Source organism: Rhipicephalus sanguineus, chromosome 10 (assembly GCF_013339695.2).
Source record: "Rhipicephalus sanguineus isolate Rsan-2018 chromosome 10, BIME_Rsan_1.4, whole genome shotgun sequence".
Taxonomy (NCBI): Eukaryota; Metazoa; Arthropoda; class Arachnida; order Ixodida; family Ixodidae; genus Rhipicephalus; species Rhipicephalus sanguineus.
This window is the reverse complement of record NC_051185.1, coordinates 14,588,092-14,603,373: the sequence shown is the minus strand read 5'-3', so window position 1 is coordinate 14,603,373 and position 15,282 is coordinate 14,588,092. Positions and strand designations below refer to the sequence as shown.

At 42.8% G+C, this 15,282-nt stretch overlaps 2 protein-coding genes across 3 annotated transcripts in view; one reads left to right on the top strand and one right to left on the bottom strand.

Annotated features, from left to right (window-relative positions):
• Nucleotides 1–261: 261 nt before the first annotated feature.
• On the top strand, nt 262–5,445 carry LOC119407082 (ADP-ribosylation factor-related protein 1). Its single transcript, XM_037673916.2, has 7 exons — nt 262–521; nt 710–797; nt 889–971; nt 1,969–2,050; nt 2,135–2,205; nt 3,976–4,076; nt 5,244–5,445. Exons 1-7 carry the CDS (start codon nt 429–431, stop codon nt 5,329–5,331), a joined length of 606 nt encoding a protein of 201 aa, XP_037529844.1. The 5' UTR covers nt 262–428; the 3' UTR covers nt 5,332–5,445.
• Nucleotides 5,446–9,110: 3,665 nt separating this feature from the next.
• Nucleotides 9,111–15,282, bottom strand: part of LOC119407080 (diphosphoinositol polyphosphate phosphohydrolase 1) — a 71,112-nt gene continuing 64,940 nt past the window's right edge. For both annotated transcript variants that reach the window (XM_037673914.2, XM_037673915.2), the window contains 2 exons: nt 12,827–12,911; nt 9,111–12,233 (listed from right to left, as the gene is read on the bottom strand). In XM_037673914.2, the coding sequence (XP_037529842.1) occupies nt 12,121–12,233; nt 12,827–12,911 (198 nt within the window). In that variant the 3' untranslated portion in view covers nt 9,111–12,120. The remainder of the gene's footprint in view (nt 12,234–12,826; nt 12,912–15,282) is intronic.

Below are 15,282 nucleotides of genomic sequence, written 5' to 3'. Positions count from 1 at the left end.
CAATGTACTGCTTGCCAACGCTGCTTGCAGCGTAGAATTAGCTCAATAACTTCAAGTACCTTTCGTTCTAGCTGAAGCAAAGCCACAAATAGGTGGGGTTAGAACCCACGCCCCACCCACTGCTCTGAGTCCCTGTCGCAAATCTCAAAGGATATGCTATCGGGCACCAAAGGCGCAACACATACGTCAAGAACGCCATATGTAAAAACAGCGATAAGTTTGACGCCAATCACAGCGAAATCCGCTTTGCAAGCTGGCAACATTGCCAAAAAGCTGTCAGGAGAAAGCAAAACTACAGGCTGCATCGTGGACGACGCTTCTTTCGTTGCTGCGAAGTTGGTTTCTACCGAAGTTCACTCGCTTGTTTACACGCCTCGGTTTGTCAGTGCACTAATGAAAGCGTGGTCTTCGTTAAGACAGTGTCAAAGATGTACACGCTGCTTTCCGGCCTATGGAAGTACATCAGCCAACGCGACGAATACTACGTGCTGATTCTCGGGCTCGACAACGCTGGCAAAACGGTAAATTGTGTTCTCATTTTTCTCTCGGCTTGCTGTTGGGTGATTGTAACAATTTATCGCTGTCGGACCATCAATTCTAGCGCACTCAGGGCTACCGATCCCATTTGGCTGCTGCCTTAGTTACTGTCAAATCAGCTCTACGGAAGTGCGATGTAAACAAAATCTCATTCCATCGTGCTTTTGTGCAGACTTATCTGGAGCAAACCAAGACGAAGTTCTCGAAAGGGTACAAGGCCTTGAACCCTCACAAGATTACCACGACTGTCGGCTTGAACAGTGAGTCCGAAACGCTTACTTTAATGCTGTGTAATTTCGTTGCCAGTGTCGACTGAGCGCACACTGACACGTCTGATTCGCTTTCCAACAGTCGGCAAGATCGACATTCACGGCATACGGCTGAACTTTTGGGATCTTGGGGGTCAGGACTCGCTGCAGTCGCTATGGGACAAGGTAAGCATTGTCAGTGACACCGTTCGTGAAGTATTGGTGTGTTAGGCGAGACGTCCACGCATTTCATTGGGTGATGTTCACGCATGGCGAATGTTTTATGCTGTAGCAGTAATCACGCTCGACTGCTGACCCGAAGGTCGCGGGACCGAATCCCGGCCGCGGCGGCCGCATTTTCGATGGAGGCGAAAATGCCCGAGGCCCGTGTACTTAGATTTAGGTGCACGTTAAAGAACCCCAGGTGGACGAAATTTCCGGAGCCCTCCTCTACGGCGTCCCTCATAGTGATATCGTGGTTTTGGGACGTTAAATCCCAACAGTTATTATTTGTAGTAATCACGCGTTTATCACTACACGAGTGGCCGCACGTGAGCCGCACACAACGGCAAGATCAGGAAACAAAAATGAATAACAGGCGAAGATCTCGCGTTGTGCTATGTTTTGTTGAACTGAAGTTTGTGATGACGCTTCACGTGTCAGAGTAGCAGCAAGGACATTGCTGTTATTGTGTTGCTTGCAACGTGTTACCGAGTGTAGAAAAATTAGCACCCAGTCTTTCCATCTGACCTATGTTGCTCGACATTTCCTTAACCTTGCATTTACAAACAAGTTCGGACAGTGTGGAACACTTTGAACATAAAGGTCAGTTTCTTTTTTTCCAGTGAACTCATGAACATAATGTGTAACGTGTTTTTAGCTAGACGAGACGTGGTTTCAGTGTGGAGTGCATGAAATAACGGCCAATCAATGTAATGCAGTGCTGCAGTAAATGAATTTGCAGCATTATATAATTACGAATGGTGGTCATGATACGACGTGCAGCGTTATACAACAAACAGCAAGAGGTAGGTGAGAAAATTATTCGTGATATGGTTATAGGATGTGACGGTGTTATCTTGCATTACAAGATAAGGTGAACATTCTGTTGCTCATGTCCACCTAATGTTTTGGCAATTGCTTACCAAGATTAATTGTTGTGCAAAATGTTCGCTCTTTTCAGTACTATGCGGAATCTCATGCCGTCATATACATAGTGGACTCGTCGAATGCAAGCCGTATCGACGAGTCAAAGGCTGCATTCGGTAAGCATTGCTTCAGAGATTCTTAAATTTAAGTGGAAAAACGAAACGCGTTTTGCAAGTTATCTATGTCGCGCCTACTTTCAGCCAAGATGGTTGGTAATGATGCACTTCACGGAGTTCCTATCCTGCTGGTGGCCAACAAGCAAGACATCAGTGTAAGTTCACGTCACAGTTTCTTTCACAGTTGTTCTAGTTATGTCAAGAATGCTGGGTTGATGTTGAAGCTGGGGTTCTTCAAGCACACACACTTGTTATGATAACATTATTCAGTTATGTTGAAATGAGCTCATAAACAATGGTTGGTATAGAGATGTGGAGAGAGCCTGTGTTTCTTCAAGAGGACTTGATTTTTCGTGACTTTGCTTAGAAAGTTCATAACAGCGGACACATGAAGAGTACACAGTCCAGAAAAGTGAGAAGTTCGCAAGATGAAGCTTGGCAAGAGTTGGTAAGCTTACCTTAGGAAGGTATTAACAGTGCATGGACGATAACGAAAAGGGAGCGGATAAGTAGAGGCAAAGAGCCTCTACCTATCGTGTCCCTTTTCCTTGTAGTCTATCCGCTGTTAATACCTTATTACTGGATATCGAAAAAACTTTTTCTTTTAAAACCCAGAAAACCTTTCGAATGAACGAAGTGCCTCCCAGAAATATATTACAAGAACAATTTCTTTTATAAGACCTAGTACAAGCAAGTCATGGTGTGCTCCGTGTTGCCCTTTCCCTACACCTTAAACTTGCCCCGATCTTTCAGACAGTGCTGCTTACGGTGCCCTGCCCACGACATTGCGTTTCATTGCTTTTGGGTGGGTGCAACCAAGTGGGATCAGTCAACACTTGGTTTTTCTCGGAAATACCCGATTAATATGAAAAGTAGATATTTGAATACTGCGGCATGCTTATTTAAATGATGCATAGTAACAGAACGTAGGAGTGTACTGATACAAACATGCCGCTTCTAGATTAATCCTCTCGCACCAAAATTTTTTTTGTGAAATTTGAGTGAAATGTCCTAAATTGTTTTTTTTTACCATGATTTTTTCCGTTGCATTCCGATTCTGAAACTATATTTCTTCTTTGGTTGCAGGTTATTATCAACACAAAAATTTAAACAAAGCTGCTCCTAAGTCATAGTGAGGGTTGTGCAGTGCCCACAGAAAAGATGATACAAGTCCACACTACATGCTCTGCGATTCCTTGCTACGATTCCACGCCAACTTGCTCAGTTTTCTAGTATCCCAAGGGGAGCTTTTCCTCGACGCATGCCTTAGTAAACGATACTGTGCAGTCAAATGTGCGACCTGTGCTGTTGGTGCACACGTTGAGTTTCACTGCATGCAGTAGTACCCCCCTTATAGTATGTTCCTCACTTGTACGTTTTCCTGCATACAATGTTTCTGGTGTCCAGTCTCGGCAAAGAATCCGCAGACACCTGTGTATTAGAATCAGATTTTCACACGTCGTTCCCGCTATATTCCTGCCCGATACATTGCAAACTGTCACTGCGCTGGATGTACTGAGGAGATATGATATGCCAATGAGTTTGGCGATGTGGATGGGCACAATGCTATCCAATTGCTTGAAAAGGACCTTGGTCTGAAAGAAAGAGGCGTGAGAGAAATTCCAGGCTGCTCTCAAGGGCTTTTTAAGCCTTAAACTGTTGAATAAATTCTCCTTAGGTAGAGCTCTACGCAATGAATCTGTTTGATTATTTAGCAGCACGTTTTCCCAATTCTAACTGTGTGTTCCTGTTATAAGTTTTCCGGCTACTCCGTTCTTTTTGTTTTTTTTAGGGTCGTGTGCAAAATTCATTAGAGAGGTTCTACTGTTAAGAAGTACACTGCTGCAATGTCAGCAAGTCATCTAGTGCCACCTATTATGAAGCATCTCCATTACAAGCAATCTTTGTTGTTGATTTCATTTCAGGGATGCTACAGTGCCGCAGAAATTCGTCAGCTCTTCAGGGAAAGCTCTCATCTTATCGGCAGGAGAGATTGTCACTTGATTGGGGCATCTGCATTACATGGGTAAGACACAGTTCCCTGCTAAAGGTTACTAGAGTGAACTCTGGTACTACCGCTTATGAAAACTGTGAGCATGGTGATACTGCCAGCATAGCAATAATTGGCAATGCATGGACCTGCCTAAACTTTTGTCCTATATTGGCTTCACGTGGCTTAATAACTTTTGCTAAGTGATGAAATTCCACAAATTTCACATTGTAAGGGCAACCGTTTGCGATGATTATTAATGTGAGGAGAGTCTTACTGCCTACATGCATTTAGAAACTCGATTTCTTGGATGTTTAAAAACACGAGGTGTTATAAAAAAAAGGCTACAGGAACATGGAAGATGAAACAAAAATTGATACCTTTTACTCATTCCAGTGAAAATAACAAAACTGCTGTAAACAAATGAAACATAAGTTAGGACTCTCTAGAATGCGTTCTTTCATATCTGATTTTGTCATTTCATGTAGCCTCAGCCTGTACATTACACTGTCACAAGAAATATTTGTCACAGAAAAAGAAATTTCATATGCTTTAGTGAACCTTTCAAGCGACAAATATGTCAACACATCTTTTAATCCATGTACCTATGAAAAGATCAAACTGTAGTTCACTCATGCTTTCGTGATCACGGTAAGTCCTGTAATTTAACTTTTTCTAGCAGCTGAAGTCTTTCGGTGCTGTGCTGTTGCATAAAAGAGTAGCCGATTGCTCAGGAATTTAGGAACTGCGATTGACCATCATTTGACGGAAAAGTTACCGTTCTAACACTTTTGTTCAAGGCACATCTAAAGTGCATCCTCAAGTAGGAATGACGACATTTATGCTAGTAAGGTGAACTTGTTGGCTAGGGGGTTGAACATCTCGGGTAAGATTTGCCAGTTCATAGTTTCCTGCTTAAAGCTACTAGAGCGAACAGTGCTTCGTGTGGCGTGTTGTTCGTTCCCCTGCTTCGGCTTAGTTTTTATTGCACTGTTTTCCGATTCAAGACATTTATGCTGCTTGATGCATAAATGGAGGCCAGTACAGGATGTGGCAAGGCAACTACTTTTGCACACGAGGGTTCACTGCACCAGCGCAGCGTCATCCTTGTTAATGCTTTTCTTCCTTCACTTTTATGACTTGCCACCCAACAATTAATTCAATTAGGGTGCTCATTAATGACAAGCCTTTGATTCGTTACAGGGAGGGCATCAACGAAGGCATCGAGTGGATCACGCAGTGCGTGAAGCGCAACATCCTCCGGCCGCCGCGCAACAGCGAGTCCCTGTGACGTCATACGGCTCGTGTGACTAGACTCCTTTGTTTCATCGTTTACACTGCCTTTTCAAGCGCAAAGCTTTCACCCTGGACAATGCTGAAGAATGTGTGTAGGTGTGCGTGCGACACTGGAATGAATCACCATGCCATCTGCAAACATTGCCTGCGCCAACTTTGGTTATGCTGCAACTTTAAATAAAAAAAGAATGCAACGAAATGCATCGGTGCTGTTCTCTTATTAGACTAGCCAGTGTACTCAAGTTGTCGACGATGCGTTATTGTTCACTTCATCATCATCATCACCAGCCTGACTCTGCCCACTGCAGGGCAAAGGCCCCTCCCACGTTCCACCAATCAACCCGGTCCTGTGCTTGCTGCTATCCCATTATACCCGCAAACTTCATCTCATCTTTCTTAATCTCATCTGCCCACCTAAATTTGTCTCCCCCTTGCGCGTTTGCCTTCTCATGGAATCCAGTCAGTTACCCTTAGTGACCAGCGGTTATCCTGCCTACCCACTACATGCCCTGCCCATTTCCATTTCTTCTTCTTGATTTCGACTAAGATGTCCTTAACACCCGTTTGTTCCCGAACCCACTCTGCTCTCGTTTCTGAAGGTTACACCTATCATTTTCCTTTCCATTTCCCGCTGTGTCATCGTCAATTTAAGTTGAACTCTCTTCGCAAGCCTGCAGGTTTCTGCTACTTAAGTACCAGTAAGATGCAACCGTTATTTACCTTCCTTCTGAGGGATAGTGGTAAACTACCATTCGCTTATACCACGCTAAAAAAAACAAAAAAAACTGGGGTATTATGGGCCAAAATCTTGCTACGATTACGAAGCATACCACAGTGGGGACTATGGATTGACTTTAACAAACCGGTGTTCTTAACGTCCATCTATACTTAGGTACATGGATGTTTGAGCACGCAGCTCTTTGGTGCCTGTTCCTGCATAGAGTGTCGTCCCTCATCGTAACTGAGCGATCAAGCACAGCAAAAGATGAAAAGGAACGACAGAGCCAACAGGCACGTTGAAAGCTTTTGAAGACACTAGTGGTGCCAATACAAGTTCACGCATTAGAATAACAGAGAGCTGAGCTAGTTGGTAAGTATTCATTCTAAAAAGACAGGGCGTGCAAACACGGACACAAGAAAGAAGTCAGGACACCACAAACGCCGTTTGTGGTGTCCCGACTTCTTTCTTGTGTCCGTGTTTGCACGCCCTGTCTTTTTAGAATGAATACAAGTTCACGCATTGCGTCTGGCTTTTGATTCCCACCGTCACTGTTCAAAATAGATAAACCAACATGCAACGATTACACGACAATCATTCTAATTTTAGTGCTCAGTAATTACACCACCCCTGTGAAGAAACTCACCGGATTCATGCGATTGCGATTTATGTTGCTTGGCAACCTGAAATTACACATAAAGCTGCATTCAAATTTTGCATTAGGGATTATCCCAATCATTGGTAATTTGTGTATGACCTCCATCAGGATCTGCTTGCTAAAACCTGGAATCAAACCCATGCTCTTGTGCGTAACAGAGCAACAGCATGGTTGCCAAGCCACGACAGTGGGTACACGGTATATTGCTCAAACCTGCCAACTTCTGACATTCGAAAGGAACTCTTACTGATGAACAAAAGCTAGAATTTTGGTTGCCACTGTACATTTTAGGGGAGTGGTAGGTGTGCACTTGTCGTCCTTTTGAAATAAACTTAGACTTATACTGCATATAAATCAAGAATCGCAGGCAGCCTAATTTGTGTCATTGCTGTAAACAAGCATAAAAAGTTAGACATTCTAATGATAACTTTGTAAAAGTTAGCAGGTATGCATGGCTCTCAAGTTACTTGCTTCTATAAGAGTTGTCATGCGCTAGCATCTCAAAAGAAGGCCTAGCGTATGCATATGAATTGCTTAAAAGCAATTCCTGGAAGTTGGTAGCAGTTCATTTTGACGGTGCTCGCATACCTTTAAGGTATGCAGATATCTAAATGTTGCATTCTTAAATACTGATGTGAGCGTGCTTTTCATAGTAAAGTGTACCAAAAAAAGTCTAGTAGGAGTGTCTTGAATGACTGTCTATGACTGTAAGTACTGTTCAAGGGTTTTGTACAGCACACCAACTTAATTCTTCCATTACGGCAAAATGAGTCAAGTGCGACTGTGAATCTGTCTGACTGCAATTTTTACAGCGCAACTCGCTGCGTGTCGTTGGACTAACGCTCGATGTGCAAGCGGCATGTGCGCACACACGTTGCAACAGCACGATGGTGGCAATGCTTTCGCTCTATCACTGCACATACTGTATCTCACGTCTATTCTCAACAGTATGACTCAGTGTTGAGAATAGATATCCACAAAACGTGCTTAACCCTTTGAGATGCTTTGCACAAAATTGTGTACATCGCTTCTTTTGTCCATTTTTGTCGACTAGTGGCTAGGAAAGAGAGATGCATTGACGTTTGGATGAATTGATACTCCTGCGCAATAAATGTGTCTTCATTTAACTTAACTTTGCAGTGTATGGTTGCATACGATCACTTTGCTGAAGGAACTACCATGTTCGACGAGTTGTTTGATCTGCCACTTTCCGTGAGCAACGGCAAAAATATAATTTTTCTTTCCTTAAATGAACATAACTTAAAATGAATTTGCGCTGTATTTCTAGACTCGGATTTGATTTTACTTATGCGAAAATGGAACGTGTACGACTTCAGGACAGATATTTAATTACAACTTAAATATAATTACTACAAAATCACAAAAACCAACGTATTATGTAGACCTGTGTGAATATTTGAGCACTTCGAATATTTGGACGACTATTACAGTATTCGAATTCACTTCGATTCGAATATATATTATTGGCAATTTCGAAGTATTCGAAATGAACAAATAGGAGTATATTAGTCCGCATGTAGCCCCCTGTAAAGGTGACTTCGCAGCAGTGGAGGGATGCTATGCCATGAATACGCTTATCCAGGAGAAATGCGCACTGCTGCGAAGCCCCACTTTCAGGTTAAATGAACAGATTATCCTCACATTGATTCATCATTCTTTAAGTTTAAAAGCTTGTTATGCCGGTTTATATGCTGCAAGTATAGTAAAATTCAAAACAACATAATTTACAGGTTATCACTTGCATTCTACTGAAAGTCAAATTTCGCTACTATTCAAAGTTGCTTCCACTTCCTTTGAACCAGAAAGAACTACATTTGCACATGCCTTATTCTAATTTAAAAAAATGTTGTGCAGGGTATAGTTAGGTCATGAAAAATATGCTCATTTTTCTTTATAATATTTAATATATACTATTCGAATTCGGTTCGAAATTATTCGCCCAAATCGCTATTCGCTTCAAATGTGCTTCGAACCTAAAATTTACTATTCACACAAGCCTAGTATTATGAGAATACTTTTGTTGCAACAGAACATCGAGTATCTTACAATAATACAGACAGTTGTTGATAGGTTTCATCTTTGAGGGTTAGCACCCAGGTTCATTTGCTCATGAAGACATACCAAAATGAGGCAGAGTACCTAAAGAAATGCCCTCGCATTCACAGAAAATAAAGCCAACTGAAGTCAGACACTTGTATGTTTTGTGTTTACGTCTTCTCAGCACTGTAACCATGTTACGTAAAACTTCGTGTTCTAGTCTTAAAATTTTGGCTGCGGTATGAGGCTTCCCTAGTTCAACACTCGATCATTACCACCTTTGATGTGCTCCATGGGTGACAACAGCAACACTGACAATGAACGACAAGGTACACAGCAGTCACCGAATCAACCGTTTAATGAGATATCAACCTGAATGTGTTCCAAGTCGTTTTTTTCTTTGCTCCCATGCCCAACAGCCACGGCACAGCGTTAAGATTTTTTTTTTATTCGTTTGGCCGGGAGAGAACACAGCTCGAGGAAAAACAAGCGTAGGCGACACAGAACGGCTCTTCTCGTGTAAAAACGACCATCGTTTCCGGGAGGGCGTGTTTATGTCTGGAGCAGCAAACGTTTGCAATGTCCGAGGCAGACGAGAAAAAAATTAAAATAAGCAGGGAAGGGCTGCTAACGCACACACACGTACACACTCAGGAAAAAAAAATTAACGAAGTTGTCACGGACATTTTGCACAGACAATCCGAAAGCATTCACTCCGCAACAACCGTTTCCGCAACGCCCATTCAAATCTCTGTGGTGGCAATGTTGACTCGTTAACTATCAACCGTTAACTATTCGACCTCGTGCCGTTGGAAGAGGCAAAGTGCCTCTCTCAACAGCAGTCCTCATCTTTGAAGCAGACTGTACATGACGAGTTGCGTACAAAAAAAGGCAGCTTCCTGTAAAATTACATTACGGAGGCATCCCCAAACGCCATCGAAAATCGGCAAATCGCGATGCCAATGTCGCCTTGAGCTACTACTTTGACCTAAGCTTACGTCGGAAATCACTACTACTTGAAAACGCGCAACAGTGCATTTGTAAGTTAAAGGTATAGTTGGTAAAGAATGTCAATTTCATTAAGACACTGCGAGAGCCTTTGGTCATTCCTCTATTTCCAGTAGTGAACGGAGCTTGCGTAACACTTGACAAGGGCCTCTGAGAAAACGAGGTAATGACATCAGCGTTCTTTCAAACACAAAGACGTACAAAACGACGCATTTTTGACGTGCAGCCCAGTCCAAGTGGCTGATGTTTGTGGTTAAAATAAAAATGGAAAAACAAGAAGAGTAGGGCCCGAAGTTCTTGTCCCTAAATAAGATAACGAAGCGAGACTGAATCGTTTTCAGTTTCTCGAAATTGGCCGTCGCAATCGGGAGCAACAAAATATTGACTTCACTTCAACTTGGCCTTCACCCCGATGATGTAGACTTCCGCTAGGAGACATTCTCACTTGCATTCTGCACACAACTGCCCCCACCTTCCCCCGCCCACAGACGACGGACTGTCGCGCAATTGTAATACGCCGCTCTTTCCGTAATAAGTATCGCCAACGGTCTCTTGCACTCGCCACACTTTTACACAGACACACACATACATATTCACAGGCACAAAAGCTTTTCTCTCTTTCTCCTTCGTTCTTTTTTTTTTTTTCACTTTCGTGCCCATCAGATATAGGAGAGGCTTTCTCATTTTTTTTTTCTCCACGCCATATCCGACAGCCCGTACAATGAGTGTTTCAGTGTACTGAACAGAAACGTGAGCACACAACGACAACTGAAGTTTATGGATGCACGATATTAGTGAAGAAGACGCAGTTTGGCTGTTACGAGTTCGTACATCTTTACAGAAAACTAAACAGTGCAAACGGCAAGTCGCAGGATGACAAACAATTACAGACACTCAATGGAAATTTTTCTTCAAAGAACATAAAGGCAAATCTTTACTGCTAATAACGCAATTCATTCTTTCTATATATTATTGACATTATTATTCTTTTGGACTGGTTCCAGCTTGCAGCATGCATGCATGATTTTCCGAGCTACATATCGCCACTGTTCTTTCAAAATAAACATAAGGTGCAAGTCAGTATTTGTTTATGTCGTCTTTCACTGTCCCTTGCCAATGACGTCGTTAGACATTTCTGAAAATGTGAAGGAGCTGAATATTATCACTATCTTGGTATGAAATCAGAAATTTATGTTAGTCACGCATGCTAATACAGTCGAGCCCGCTTGCGCCAAAAACGAAATGTGGGAGTTTGAAATTATTTTCTCTTCGTGAGGGCCGTGCCTCAAACTCCAATGCTACTGTACTTCAGGGCCAACTTTTCGAATCTGACACGCTGCACATGATTTCATGTTCGTAATTGTGGATGTGGAATTTTACGAGCTTTCATTCTTCAAGTGAAAAAAAACCCAGAAAATCTGGAATGTCCAACCACATAATTGCGATTCTCTCTATGCTATTCTGCGATATTTCTGCCCCAAGATCTCTACATCGTGTAACATGTGTACACAACTGTTTTGACAAGGACACGACAGTAAACTTACCGTCACGACATATCACTTCCAAGATTAAAAGGGTCTGTCCGTCTGAAAACACTTCAGCTGAATGAAATAGCAACACATTTATTTGGCATTGTTTGTAAAAGGAACATTGCTGAAACAGGAAAAGAACTCCACCAAAGTTTTCTGGACTTCGGAGACTTCTCGAAATTTTGAAGTATCTTTACATTAGGGCTCATAAACTCCTCCAGCTAGATACGCACAAGTTTTTCTTTCCTAATCTCTTCCAATGCAAGGTTGCGCTTGACTATAGCACTGCACTGAAACTGCGGAGGCACCGATACCAAACTGGAACTTTGACTGACTGATCTGAGTACAAGCTGTAGTATCTTACAAAAGCTCACAGCATGATGGCGCCACATGCACCCGAGGTCCAAAGTTAATTCGGACACTCAATAACAGGCTTATTCAATTTGTGTGCTTCAGAGTATAACAGCTGTGGAAGCTTGCAACACATTATATCAAGTCAACACCGATTCTGTTTTTTTTAGGTGCACTCCGGTGAGGTGGCACAAACAGGCTTGACCGATGCAACAGATCAGCCATACACTAAACCACGCTCCATCGGAAATAACTCAAGGGATCAAAGAAGAAATTCATTAAGCACGTGTATACGAAGTTGGTGTGTTTAGTTTTTCTCGTTTTATGGTTAGTCTCATGTAACGACGACTGTCGGATGGGCAAAGAAAAAAAAAAAAGAAACCCGAGCGATAACGGGACGAGGTGTGGTGAAGGAGACGGGTTGGAAAAAAAAAACGAACAACACTAAGGTGGCCATGAAGGTCATGGCACCTTGTCGTTCTTCATGAGCAGCTTAACGTAATTGCACTGTACAGGCTTTGAAACGGAGAGGACGCGCAACGCTTCGTCGATGGGGAACCACTTCCGCTTGCGACCTGCACCAGTTGAGACAAAAGAAACATTTTTTAGACAGCGTTAGGAACAACAATACCTTGGTTTGGGCAAGTTGGCTCATCTTTGCAGAGCACATAAACAGCACAAATGACACAGACAAAAGATAGTAACTGTGGGTTTTTTTCCATTCCAAAACCTCGATATGATGAGAGGCGCCGTAGTGGAAGGCTCCAGAAATTTCGACCACCTGGGGTTCTTTAGTGTGCACCTACATGGAAGCATACGGATCGCCAGCATTTTGCCTCCATTGAAATGTGGCCGCCGCAGCCAGGATTTGATCCCGCGACTTTTGGGTCAGCGGTCGGGCACCATAACCACTAGACCACCGTGGTGGGTGACAAAGACGATGATGAAACACACGCGACAAGACTGGCAATGACACGCTAGTTCGAAGCTCAGAGCCAGTCCTGTCGCATGCGTTTCCTTAGTCTTTATCAATTGCACTGTTTAAGTACCCAGATGGGACGTAGACGATCATAATGAAGCCTTTCAACACATCGCTTGTGAAGTACATTTTCATCATTGTCATCATTGTTCAGTGAATGCGCAGCAGATGCAACCATTGGGTCCTCACCTATGTTCTTGGAGTCCTCCCATTCCTCAAGCTCCTCTGTGACTTCCAAAATAAATACCATCGTGCGGTGTTTCCTCTCCGAGTTCTGAAAGTAAAAAAAAGAAATCAACTTCGTTAGTGCTTGTCAGTGGGCTAGTTGGTTTGTAAGCATAGTGATGTAACAGCGTTATGAGACGACGGAAGGGGCACACACACGAGCGCTTACACACAACTGGATTTTATTAGCATCAGTGTGTCATATATATAGGAGGCACACAAAAAGATGAGAAAATTTCAACAATCTTGTACATTGGTCTTCCGCTCGTTACATACAGCCAATGCCTAGCGACACATATCAAGAAACAGTTTTTCTTTTTCGGTCAGTGCAAGTGACGCCATGCTTACACATGCGCCTCCCTTATTATCTATGTGAGCAGCTTCAATGATCAGTCTTGTCATCATGTCCGATCAACGGCTGAGCACATGCGTATCTTCAAAGCGTGGAACGCATGCACATTCTCGGCAATGTATGCCTAAATGACCGGAAACAGCCGCATTAACGTTATAATAGTGCTCTTTAAGTCTTTCGTTTTAGAGCAGGAGTCCAGGTGGTGTTTTCTGCCCCTGAGCGACTGCAAGGTCTATGTGGACGCGTAAATAAAGAGGGAAAGGGGCCAGTTGCCACTTGTACCATGCGGCACCGACGACGTTTTGTGGAATGCACACGCAATGTAGTTTATTCCATTCCCTTGTCATGCGGGCAAGTGTACATTGGGCAAACTGGGAAATGCTTGAATGAAAGAGTTAAAGAGCACTATTATAACGTGAACACAGCTGTTTCCGGTCATTTAGGCATACATTGCCGAGATTGTACATGCGCTCCACGCTTTGAAGATGCACATGTGCTCAGCCATTCATTGGACATGATGACAAGACTGATCATTGAAGCTGCTCACACAGATAATAAGGAAGGCGCATGTGTAAGCATGGCGTCACTTGCACTGACCGAAAAACAAAAACTGTTTCTTGATATGTGTCACTAGGTATTGACTGTTTGTAACGAGCGGAAGACCAATGTATCGGATTGTTGAAATTTTCTCTTCTTTTTGTGTGCCTCCTATATAGTATATGACGCACTGATGTTAATAAAATCCAGTTGCGAGTACGCGCTCGTGTGTGCGCCCCTTCCGTCCTCGTCTCTTAGCGCCGTTTCATCACCATGCAAAAAAAGAAAAAAGGCAGGTCGCACAGCGTTTAATAACAGTACGAAAGTTTCTCGGTTGCACAGCAGAAGCGCACACTTTACTTAAGCTCTTCATTTCTGATCATTCGCGCCTCATCCTAACACGATTGTACATTGCATGTACACTACGCCAAAGGTGCACTAACCTGAGTGGACAAGCAAACGGAAGGTTTGACAGCAAGAAATGTGCCAATGACAAGACAGGTTTGTTGCAGTAGCAGAGTACAGTGACTTGCACATTGATTTAAAATTTTTGGAATACTAGAAAGGGGTTTTGTGTTTATGACAGCTTCTCAAAACCTTCGCTCAAGTTTCACAGCATGATGGCATTCTTTTACCGCATCTCTGGACGAAACACTTGACATATCTGCTTGCTTGGTCTGTATGGAAGAAAAAGTTTAGAGGAAACGTATCTATAGCCAAAGAAAATGAAGCTGACTTTTACCAGGCAAACAAGTGCTATGCTTGCACGGCATAGACTGAAGTAATGACATTAATGACCTAATATCCTATATGTGAACACATTCTGCACTGTGCCACAAAGATATACTGAATTGTGACATTAAAGGTTCAAACGAGCTGTCAAATAATGAGTTTTTATGCCTCATTCTGCGGTCAAATGGCGTACACTAGCTCTATATGTTAGCTTTACAGCTTCAAACGGGGTAACATTTTCGAGGTAACATGAAATAATTTTACTTTAAAGTAGGCCTTTTACAGTGTTACCTTTTGAACTTTTGCAAAATAAATACTTCTGTTCGATATTAGGATTATCAAACAAACTGCTTTCAAAAGGGTCGCATGCTGGGCATTTTGGTAATCCATACTAAAATTTGCAGCGTGAAACTACAAGACAAACAGAGAAAACACACGGACAGGGTGCCCCCCCCCCACCCCTTGATCTCAGATTCGCACCTGAGATCAAGCAGTATCACAGATGATACTACTTGAGTGATGATACTACTTCTCACAGATGAGAAGCTCTGGTTTTCAGCTATCCGGATTCTTCATTGATTAGGAATGAGAACTGGGCAAGTTGGTATTAATTCATGGCGAATACAAGCAAACAGCTAAAACAAAAACGAAGGAGGACTACTACAGAAGACTGAACACAACATGACGGCTGACTTTGAGCTGAAAATTTTATTGATAGAACATGCTAAAATAGTCTTTAACTGCGCATACTCTTACACGGCAACTTGTGTAAACCATCCCTGAAGTCGAGTGAAGTGAT

What these genes read in the sequence shown, in the direction of transcription:
- LOC119407082 (XM_037673916.2), top strand. Translation starts at nt 429, where the DNA reads ATGTACACGCTGCTTTCCGGCCTATGGAAGTACATCAGCCAACGCGAC. An exon ending in TGCAGTCGCTATGGGACAAG is followed by an intron (nt 972 to 1,968) that starts GTAAGCATTGTC and finishes CGCTCTTTTCAG; the next exon opens with TACTATGCGGAATCTCATGC. An exon ending in CGAGTCAAAGGCTGCATTCG is followed by an intron (nt 2,051 to 2,134) that starts GTAAGCATTGCT and finishes GCCTACTTTCAG; the next exon opens with CCAAGATGGTTGGTAATGAT.